The following is an 11,677-nucleotide window of genomic DNA, read 5'->3' as shown; positions in this document are numbered from 1 at the left end:
GAATTTTGAACGTATTCACATTTATTTGACAGAACGATAATATCAACATCAAGAATATTATGTCGGTATGTCGTTAAACGGACACATTAAACAGATGTAAAAGACAGTTAAATAACTCAGTGTTTTCTTGCATTCTTTCAAGAATATCAGAACGACTCCTTTTTTAATTTGAAACAAACTGACATAATAACATTTATAAAATTTCTGTATTTAAACTAAAAGGGGAAAATTTAAATATGTGAAGAAACGAAGTCATGCAATTCACAACGGACAACAACATAATCAAATTGAATCTAATCATCATTTACTAGCGCTGATAACTTCGATTCATTTGCCGGCAGTAAGGAATGCTCTATGAGGAACCGTTCAACATCTACTGCAAAAATTTCATCACCAAATTCATGAACAAGTTGAACAAACGTTCCAATTTGCTCTTTGTTTTTGTAAACAAGAAGGGCAGGGGTGGCTTCGGTTCTGAACTTATCGCTGAGACCTGCTTCTACACCCGATATTGCACAAAATTTGACCTTTTTGTAGGTACTGGCTAGAATTTTGACGCTGTTGTACATCATGTCACATTGCTTTGCATTTACAGGGTCGTGAACCAGAATAATGATTGTTGTAAGCTGATGTTCGTTATCAATGGCCGATACAAACTCATTGGCAGAAAGGTCTATAATTTTCCCAAAATTAGGAACACTTTGAAGCAATGATTCCATTTCGTTCATTCTCTGAAGTTTGTATTCTTCGAAAATTGCATTCAGCTCCTACAAACAGGTTGCTATAAAAGTTTTAATATGATACCACTCATAGCTTTATAGGATGGGTAGAACAATTTGGTAACACTTTCGGAACAAGAAAGTGTAACACTTTCGGAACTAAAAAGATAAAAAAAATAGAAGCTATAAGTAACGGAATCCTTCCTTTTTCGGCAAATTCGGATGCTTTTTTTATTAATCTGTCAATGAGTGTTGCAGTTGACGACAGTCAATTAATTGTTGCAGTTCATCTAACAAAAATTAATTGCAATCTAACCTGCATTTCGGGGTCAAATTCTTCTTCGTCAGTCTGCGGTGCACAAGTCATGGCTATTCTTTTGCTCAGAGCCATCAGCTCACGTTTTTGTTCTTCTCTTCTCTCAGCTTCCAATTGTTTGAAACGACTAAAAAAGTGATTTTGATAATTTAAATAGGTGAACAGATACTCATTATTCAAGATTTTTAAAAAAAATAAATTACAATATCCGCATGTAAACATAGACTCTTCAATGAAAACAATATATCTGCTAACTGCGTAAAATGGAGGAACATACAACAATTATGCTCGAGCATTTGTCCTTTGCAGACAAACACTGGGTTAGTGCTAGACTACGTTTAGTATCTAAGAAGAAAACTTGCAGGCGGTCTTGTTCAAAAACTTGAGCATAATCTGAGCAAATCATTAGCCCATCCAGCCGTCCCTAAAAACACTGGGGGGTTTAACTTTCCTTTGCTTTGTTGATCTCTAAGAACTGTTGTAGCAGTAGGTCCCGCGCTGCCAGTGTAGGCAAACACTAGCAGGTTCAATGTCAATGCTCTACGTCAATCACGCGTTGTTTGTAATTCGCTTTTAAAAAGACTCGTGATACTTGTATGCATCTGGCAAGCCTTTCGGGCAATACTTTGACCGGAGACTGAAGATCTCAACATCAAAGCATGTTCTAACGAAGAACTCCTCCTATAGACTTGTGGCTTCGATTTCAAGTCCAGCATCATCATCAATAGTGGTTGCGCTACTCGAGAAGGTTTCGCCTTCAAGCGGCTGAAGCTGGGGCTCATATTTCGTTAAGGTGAGTGGCAACAGTGACTCCTGTATGATGACGAAAAAAGTAACCCACATTTGGCACAGTACAGGGCATGAACCGCTGGGAAGCTTTTACCGCAGGCAGATGTGCAGTTCATCCGCAGGTCATCCCTGAACTCTTGTTTGCTAAGATATAAATTGTATTTTGAAAGCGGAAGAGCGTTTAGCCAATTGCAATTGTTTCGGTGATAAGAATGGTTTTTTTTAATTCTTTTCGGGTTTTCAGATGACTCTTTCTGATTTTGCTTTATGTGAGTTCTCGCTGCCCTGATTTATTGCACTCAGATCTTCGTTGTTCAAGTAGTCTGATATCCGAAATGGCTATTGATGACAACTGCAAAAGTTGCCTCGCAATTGAGCAGACAAACCTCTAAGGATCAGAGGTAATAAAGTGAGCTGTCTTGGGGTTCAGTTGATTTCCACTACTGAACAGCAAAAATTTTTCAGATGCTAGATTTTACTTTATCTAGAGTCGATATTTTTGGCGTGGTTCAACACAGGAACAATAATTTATTCCAAACTCCTTTGGTGAAACAAAAATATGCATTCTGTGGGTATGGTTTCGCAAAATTTGTCACTTGTGTCATTTGCAGATGCTTCGCTTCACATTGGTCAAAAAATAGGCATGCTTCATCTGAGCAAAAAACGGAGTCTGGAACAGGTTTGCTATCTTTGCTCCAAAAAATTGACGTTTAATCATTTTATTATTCTAAGTGTCGTTTTCTTGTTTGATCTCGTCAAGATGAGATACGAAAAAATAATGGCAGCCAAAAGAGCAAATTCCGAAAATTTTCTGTTTTCAGCTGCAGGTTGTACTCAAGATTCAAACGTTATATCTTGTTATGAAGATTCGTGCTCATTCCGAAGTCAGCAAATTGAAATACTCTTATCTGCGGTAACTGCATTTTTCTTAACTGAATTAGTTCCCCTGAATTAATGCTAATTTTGCCGTGCCAGGGTTTGCGCTTCCATATTATTTTCCTGCCCGTCGGTAAATTATGATCCCATCATTTTTGTATATTTGTTCATCAGGAGCTGTTACGATACCAGTCTATTTTTTTGATAGCGGGGAAATTGAAAATCCTACACCAGGTGAATTATTATGCTTATTACAAAACAGAATACCTACCGGTAGTCTTCAATTACACCTTTAGGTCCAGTTGAAGAAGTCCGGCTGTAATCAATTATTGGCTGATCTGGTTCGGTTGCTTCTTCTACAATCGGTTGACTACGCGACGACGTTTCTCCATAATTATATTCTGGATGCTCGTCATCATTGTATTTTGTTTCATCTTCACCCTCATCTTCACTACTGCTGATATAATTATTGACCTGCTCACCGAGTAACTTATCATCCAAGTCTAACGCCATTTGACCTGAAACGATCTTAATGTTAATCTTAATGTCCGCGTATATTATTATTATAGCTTCGTGGATACGCCACTGGGGTATTAGCCCCGCATTCAGGTTTTTGTGTTAAAACGAGTTTTCTTAAATGAAAATCCATGTATAAATTTGGCACGTGCTGTTGATGAGTGCAAATAATATGCACCCACTATGCTGGGGAGAGGGCACAAATGGAAAAGATTCAAGTAATTGCACGTGTTCTGTTACTGGGTGCTCATAACGCATTGGGAGCACATACGGAAAAGATCCCAAACAAAAAGTATCTGCTTTTTGCATAACAATAAGAACCATATAAAACTAATGCTCGAGCATATGACTAATTAAAGAAAGGTAACCGACTAACTGGGGGGTCATCTTTTTAAAACTAAGAACCTAAGACATTTTCCTCAAAATAGTTTCGGTGAATTGCATCGCATATTTATTTAGAGACGAGTAAAGCATATTTAGAGCATTGTAAAGAGTCAGACAAAAACACGTTTACGCGAAAAATTGCAGACTTACAGGACTAAAATAAGGGCGGCAAACTCCGCTTGAGAGCAATAAAACTAAGTTGTTTATGGTTACTTACAACGTGTATTGTGGAATTGAACAAGGTAAGCAAAGACTGACAACTATTTTTTTCATCTAAAGCAGGCCGATATTCGTTAACGGTTGATAAGTTTTCTTTCTCAAAATGCGAACGTAAAACTGTTAGTTTGAAAGTCCGAAAACGACCTATAAATTTCTTTCATAATTGATATTCACTGGAGAACATATCACGCTCGATTGCAAAACGCAGCTTTGATTTTGCACATGAATCTGGCACGAAACCTCGGAACAAAATAAAACACTTTTGTTTTCATCACATCCATGTCATTTATCTCTCTCTACTGTTGAGCTTAAGAAATTCAAGTTCTGATTTTGATGCTTCTGAAGGAAAGGCTATTAAATTTCTCTAGGATTTCTGTACTTCACTGACAACCCACATGATATTGAGAGATAATAATACCTGATATTCGAGAAGTGTGTGTGATTCACACACCGGTGACCACGATAAGAATTTTTTTCTGGAGCATTCGAAGACAATACATATTTGTAATAATCATAGAGACCTCAAAAAGCACCCATAAATTAAATAACATCCTACTTAGGGAGGATCCAGAGACAGAGAATCTAGACACTATACATTCTGATTAAAAAATAGGTAACAGAAATTATACTCAGCAATCAATTTTCTCGATTCTTTTAAAATTGTACTCGTGTTGGCCAAAAAACTCCCGGGGGTAGATAAACGTATACCTTTAGAGATAAAATCTAATATTTCAATACCTCGGTGGTAACCAGAAATTTTGGATTCCACAGACCTACGTTCCGGTAGCTGATAAAATCCTGATGTTGTTTTTCTAGTGTCCACGGTGGACGCTTGCCGGTTGATTTTTGAAATCCACTGACGGCACACATAGTGAGAGAAAATGTTGCCTGAAAGTCGAGAAATTTGCTTGTTTGAGCGTGTGTACGTGTGATTTAGTCGCCGAAAGACAGGATAATTTAAAAGCCGCCCTTGAGCAATAGTTTCTATCTTTAGCCAGTGAGCGTGGTACTTGGTTAAAATGCAAAACAAGTAGTTAAATTATTAAGTAGATTAATGTAGAAGATAAGTTGGTTCAGCCATAAATTATGTACTAAATTAGGTTTTACACAAAAGCTTTAATCTTGATACCCAAGTTCTCTAAATCATCTATTTTATATATAAATATGACACTTACACTGCCCCTTTTAACAAGAATAGAGTGGTCCACTCACTAAAAAACCAAGCAGTACTTTCATTCGAAGTTGTTATAATTAGAACGTCTCACTATACAAAAAAATTGTAGCTTCATATGAAAAATTCAATAAACAGTTTTCGTAATTCATAACTTTTTCCGCCTCTTCAAACTGAAATATGTTGCACGTTTCTCGAGCCGCATCATTTGTCAGAATCTGATGTTCCCGATCGATGGTCTTGAAAAACTGTTTGTCTCCATAAGAATCCGGGTGCGTCAACAGGCTCATTTTGTAGTAATTTTTCTTTATAAGATCTTTTGAAGCAGATCTTTTTACCAACAAAATCTCATATAGTGCAGCAGGTCGGTTCATAATAGTTTTTAGTTTCGAATGTACTACACAATTTTAGCGTGGCCTTTGTTTAGGCTTTTTCGCTTTGTGGAGTATTCTGTCGTCGATCAATGATGGTATCTTTTTTCCGGCATTCGGTCGCCTGATTCTGGTTGTAGTTTTCCAGCTGCCGAAACTCTGAACCCAATTGGTCATTCGTTTTCTCCTTTTTTCGATGTATTCGCCATTTTTAGCAGCATTGACTTTTAAATCGGCCAGTTCTTTATTCAATAAACCGATGGACTGATCATGTTTAGCATTTTTGGCTGCTGCTGCCTTCAAGTTATCTCGTAATGCATCACACTTGTTGCTCCATTTGCCAAATACTTCTTAAGTGGCTTTTTTGGCCTTTTCACAATGGTTAAACAGTTTTTGTTTAATATTAACGAGGTTTTTATTAAATGAAGAATTTGTTTTCTTCAATTTTCAAATTGCTAGCACTGGTTTTGCAGTTCCAATTCAGTCTGCAGAGCACGGGAGCAAATATTGGCTGGTGTCAGAAGTTACCGCACAAATTATTTGAGTCCGCAAAAAGACACAATTCTACTCGGTACATAACCAGTGGAAATCTTCGAAATTAATATCCACAAATCTGGCATAGGGTATACTTGTTTATCAATTTGCAATTTGCGGTATCTCACTGCCCGGTATGTTGATTAATCAACCCTTTTTACATCTAAATTTGCTCGATATTTTTAGTCTTGATTTCAAGACTTTTTCTGTTTTTACTGATCTTGAAATCAAGACGACATTTTTCTTAGTCTTGAATTCAAGACAACTTATTTTCTTTTTCTGGTCGCCAATTCAAAACGCCTCCGTCTTTTTTTGGTCTCGAACTCGTGAAGTTCCAATTGTGTTTTGTTCCTGAGCTCAAGTCAGCCTTTTGTGGTCTCAATCTCGAGACGTTTGCATTTATTAGTCTTGATCACAAAACAACCCTTTTTTTGGTCAAGACAATTTTTTTAAGGAACTGATTCTATTAAGGACTCTCTTTCTTCATTCATTTTCTTTTGTTCTAGGCGTTCCGGTTACGGTTCACGTTAACGGATCAAGATTCTATAATAGCTATTGCCCAGATGCTCCACTAATAACTAATACTAAATAGATAAACAATATAGGAAATTTTGTTACAACTTGAAAAATGAGGTAGACTGTTAAGACTGACACAGCAATGTCCTTCACTTTTATCCAAATGTATAAAGTTTCGGTTTTTAAATTCCAAAAATTTAAGTTGTTCGAAAATTCATTTGCTCGAAAAATTTCCTGCTGAAAATGGTCGTTCCAATGAATAGAATTTTCATGACTGTTTTCTCCATCAAAATCTCTGAATGCCTCTAGACTGATATTTCAGTTACTGTTATGGTGATTTGTTCGCGCAATATGTTTCTGTTTTATACCTGAGGAGGAAAAAAGCTGCCATGTAGGTTTTGGTCGTTTACATTTAGGTCACTATTCAACAGCAACTGATATATTTTACAATTGAACTTCTTCAACGTTTCTCCAAATTGTTGAAAAAGGCCGTGTTCTAATTTGACGACATTTGGGTACAGCGGGTTGCAGGCAGCGATTATATAATTATGAGTAAAAATTTTTGTAAGATTGTCATATATCTATTGGAAGAAAAACTCTGACCCACTATTAACACCAGAAGTTCTTCTGCGCAAAAAGGAAGTTTAGTTCTTGTTGCTATAATCTTGGCACAATTAAAAACATACAACAGAGATCCTGCTCTTTCAACGTGAGTCCTTCTCTCGAAGAGTTTTACCGATGGAATCACAACGTTTTTTGATATTACAATCCGTGTTTGAATTCTCAGTCCTTTAAATTCACATTGGAGTGTTCTAATTTTCACAAGAAATATTTCCCTCTCTTTGAGAAGTTCGAAGTTAAAGTTGTTAATGACGCCTGAAAGAAACATTTTCTTAGTTATTTTAAGATTACCATTTGTCACTTCTAAACATTTCCCGGAGTGAAACACACCTGGAAATCCGGTTATTTTGACCTGCTGTCCACACAAACTTATTCCCTTTTCCTCTACGATTTCTAATGCAAAACCTTTATATTTGAACTTGTGTAAAAATTTTCCGCTGACGAAAGTGGTCTTGTTGTAACTAAAAACATCTCAGGTTCCTCTTTGTTAAAGTGTTTGAGAGTGTGACATGTTTGGTTACCTTGATTTTCAAAAAAAGTTTACTAAGTTGTCTTCAAAACATATGGTTTTGATGAGAACAGTTTTCAAGAAACCTAGGGGATCCTTAAACTTATTAGGTTTTTTTGCAGCTTTCCCAAAAATGTTCCAATGTAAATTTTTGCAGTAATTACCACATTTCAAAAAAAATTACTACTGTAAGTGAAACCCTATGAATCTTTGACTATGCTCCTTTGAAAATACTCCTTTTAAGCTTTGACTATACATAAGTAGTTTTTGTCGCCTGTCGTAAAACCTTTTCAGTTACAGGCCTGTTGATTTTAAAGGTCCTCTCTCTCAAACCTTGAACGGCAAAATTTTTCATCTGCTAAATGTTTCTACAAGTACCCTCGTTTAAGAAAAGTATTTTTTTTAGTAGTCTTGAATTTTCTCTAACAGAAACGACATCGTCATATACGTTGCTTTTTTTATTGCGGACATTGCATATGCCGCTTCAAACATGATAAATTTCAGTTTTAGCTCAAGCTGAACCTAAGCATATGTCAAATCACAAATTTTTTGTTGTTTTTGATACTCGAATTGTGTTACAACAATTTGTACTGTGATTAGAAGAATATATCTTTGTTGATGCGATAATGTCAAAATCATAAACGTATAACTTGATACAAGGTGATGGAGAAACGAAAATAGCTAGCAATGCCAGGTACAAACATTGTGATATCCCATCACATGATGCTCCGAACGAATTCGCCTTTCCATTATTTTTTTTCTGATTTTTCCTAAATTGAAAACATAATTTGTCACCTGACTGCTAAAATGCTCTTCATTTTGCTCAGTAAAGTATTTCTTTCGTTCTTCTAGTACCGATTTAAATCGGTTGCTAGATCTTGTAGCCATTTTTGGTGCCTTCCGATCACTCTTAATCTTTTTTTGAGTACAGTTTTGTATTACTATTAACTTCCTGTTGCTTTTTCTGGTTTTGGAGTTTTTGTTTCTCCTGTTTTTTTTCAGTGTTTTCTCTAGGTTTGGAAGAAGTTGCACCTCCTCTTTCGGCAACATTGTTTGCGTTCACTTGCTCCTATTCCTTAGCTTCATTTTCAAACGTATACTTTTTTAGCAATTTGCGATGAATTCTTAGCAATCTCAGCTCCAGATTGATTTTCTGAGTTTAGACTAATTTCAGTGTCTACCGATGATTCAATTAAATCATCATCGTCTCATCATCAGCTGTTCAAACTGATATTTTTCTCCTCCTTAGCTGTTGTTTTTTGTTTTGCCTGAGGCTCAGGCGTGAAAGGCTTTTCTCGTTTCTAATTTTAATTATTGTGTATAGTCCTCTATACAAAGATGCAAATTTTCGAGTTTCTTCTTTTTTACCGTTGAGTTGAAAACTGACACTTTCCGTCCAACGTTATAGCTTGGTACGTACCTACTGCAATTAAAATAGGTCTTCGGGATATCTTGTTTTACATCCAAAAATTCTGGCATCAACTGACTCGTTTCCTGTAGTTTTTGTTTCACTGAGAAATAATTTCTGACTGGTGTTGCATATATTGCAATCTGTGGTGTGCTCTAGATGCACTCTATAGATAGTGACAGTGGAAAACCCAATACTACATACATTGGGCTGTTTCTTGTTACACTACGGGTTGATGATCGATAGGCCATCATCGCTAAGGGAATAAAATTGGTCCACTCATGTTAATAATGGCCTAATTATTTGGAGACCTTCTTCTATTGTTCGATTTGTTCTTCCAGTTATCGCAATTTTTTGTGGGTGGTAGCATGTTGTTAATGTCCTCTGAATTTCTTGTTCACTGCAAAGACTAAAAAATAGTTTTGACATAAAGTTCGACAACTGGTCACTTTGTAGGTTGACTGGAGAGCCGAATCTCACTATCCAGTTTTCAACAAACGCTCTTGACACACTTTATGCTTCTTGATTGGGTAATGCTACGGCTTCGTAGCACTCACTGAATTGACACACTCTCTCTCTCTCTCTCTCATGGTACAATCATTTGGTAAACAGTTTCAAAATTTGGTTCTGTTTAATGTTTACGATACGAAATCCCGTCTATGAGACAGAAATTTGTATACTGAACCCAGAACTTCCAGAACTCCTTTGATTCTCTATTTTCCATCTCTCGTGAATCCGGTCGTTTTTTGTTTAGTACCCAGGAGTATACTTCTTTGGGTAGTCTGTCAGTTTGCTGCGAAACTCGCAGTTTTACTCTCTGCAGTTTGTCTAACTGCCAACTTCGTATACCATAGTCAGTATTAATGTGATTTGCAGTGCGTCTGTCGCAATAGCAAAAATAAAAGCTGTTTGTTCATCATATTCTCTGTTTATGCACAACAAACAGTTCGCGTTTGGGTTTTTTGTACCTGTTCTATGCTTGATGGCAAAATTAACTTGTCCAAGTTTCTGTATCGCCGCAATACCGTCTGGTTCTTTAAAACTATAGATCCAGACAAGAGCCTTGTGAATCATAATTATTAAAAAGTGCTGACCAAGTAAATAGTTTTTAAAATGTTGTGTAAAATAAACAATTGCAAACAGTTCCAGCTCAGTTGCTGTATAATTTCGCTGATTTTTAAACAGAATTATGCTATCATATGCGATAATTCTATCCTCAGTTCTTTGTCTTTGGGTACGAATTGCTACAAGGCCTTTCAACGGAGCATAAAGAGTTAATGTAAACGTATCACTTTTGTTTGGATATCCTAAAACTGCCACTTCCAAAGCTTCTTCTTTAACTCGGTTACCGCACTTTTGCAATGTGCACTCCATTCAATATTATTTGACCTTTTCAGTAATCTGTGAAGAAGTTTTGCCGTTTTTCCAAAAAAACTGGAAAAAAATTTCGATAATGGCCAAAAAGGCTTAGAAAAACCCTGACGTCTTTCAAGAAGAATGGTTCTTTTATTCTTTCTATCGCACTTAATTTCTCCTGCTTAACATTTTGACTCCATTTTTGGATATATTGTGCCATAAGAAGCTGACACGCATTTGGAAAAAATTGCATTTTGATTCTTTAATCTTTAATCCATTTTCCGATAACGTTTCAAAAAAAGTTAAAATCGTTTCAGATATTCGTCAAAATTTCGTCCAAAAATGATACCGCCATCTAGATAAACTCGAGCCATTTGGTGAGAGAAGCCAGCAAAAAATAATTCCATTAGGTTTTGAAAAACTCATGGTGCTAATTATAGTAGTCTTGGAAGACTTTTCCACTTATACAGGCCCAGAGACGTTTTAAAAGCAGTTAAATTTTGACTCTCTTCCGCGAGTGCCATCTGACAGTATCCTGACAAAAAAACTATGTTCCAGAAGTACCTCTTTCCCTCCATTGACTCAATATCCTCATTAATTCTTGGTAAAGCACAGCATGTTTTCTCTAATTGTTTGTTCAAACGGCGACTTTTTGCAACCAAGCGATAGGTTCAATCCTTTTTAGTACATGTAATGATTCTGCTGGATTGTTCCAAGTCTTCAACAGTTTTTTTCAATGATTTCATTTTCTCAAAGCTCAGGCTGCCGTATGTACGTCTGAATGGCACAGCATCCTTTTTAAATTTTTTTTAAGAGAAAATCTGTCGCAAACTCCCATATCGTTTGAACTTCGCGGAAATATCATCTCAAAATTTGCGAAAAGTGACCTCACTTTTGTGATTTCCTCACAAGACAAACTCAGTTAACTTGCATTCGATTGCTTCTCCAAATCAAATTCATCTCTAGATTTTGTTTTTTGTCAGGGTTGCTTTCTTGTTTTTTTGAAAATTTTTCAGTGTTTTGAGCACAAGCGATTCTCGGGTCCTATGTTCTGATGTAAGATTAGGAACTTGAACCCATATGACATCAACAAACATGTCATTTAGCGATCTCTCTATTAATAAATGTGATATGTCTTCAAACTCTTTTATGTGTTCGACTATAATTTCCGTTTGTTGTGTTTTGTTACCTTCTTCATCAAAAATTTTGCGTTTAATTATATCTTTGAATCAATGACGTAAACTGATCCCCTGTAGGAAATTAAAAAAACATATTACGTCGTTGTGATGGGAACATTTGTAATGTTTTCCCAATTTTGCGCGAAGCATTTTGTTTTTTCTGGGGTTCAAAATAGAGTCTAAATTATTTATAAA

At 36.1% G+C, this 11,677-nt stretch overlaps 1 protein-coding gene across 1 annotated transcript; it reads right to left on the bottom strand.

Moving 5' to 3' along the window:
- LOC142353625 (phosducin-like protein) lies at nt 1-4,342 on the bottom strand. Its single transcript, XM_075405920.1, has 4 exons — nt 4,238-4,342; nt 2,972-3,218; nt 1,036-1,162; nt 1-767 (listed from the first exon to the last, which is right to left on the bottom strand). Exons 2-4 carry the CDS (start codon nt 3,211-3,213, stop codon nt 294-296), a joined length of 843 nt encoding a protein of 280 aa, XP_075262035.1. The 5' UTR covers nt 3,214-3,218; nt 4,238-4,342; the 3' UTR covers nt 1-293.
- Nucleotides 4,343-11,677: the final 7,335 nt, after the last annotated feature.

Source organism: Convolutriloba macropyga, chromosome 14 (genome assembly GCF_964194025.1).
Source record: "Convolutriloba macropyga chromosome 14, txConMacr16.3, whole genome shotgun sequence".
NCBI classification, from domain to species: Eukaryota; Metazoa; Xenacoelomorpha; order Acoela; family Convolutidae; genus Convolutriloba; species Convolutriloba macropyga.
The sequence above is the reverse complement of the archived record's forward strand: the minus strand, read 5'-3'. Positions and strand labels throughout refer to the sequence as shown.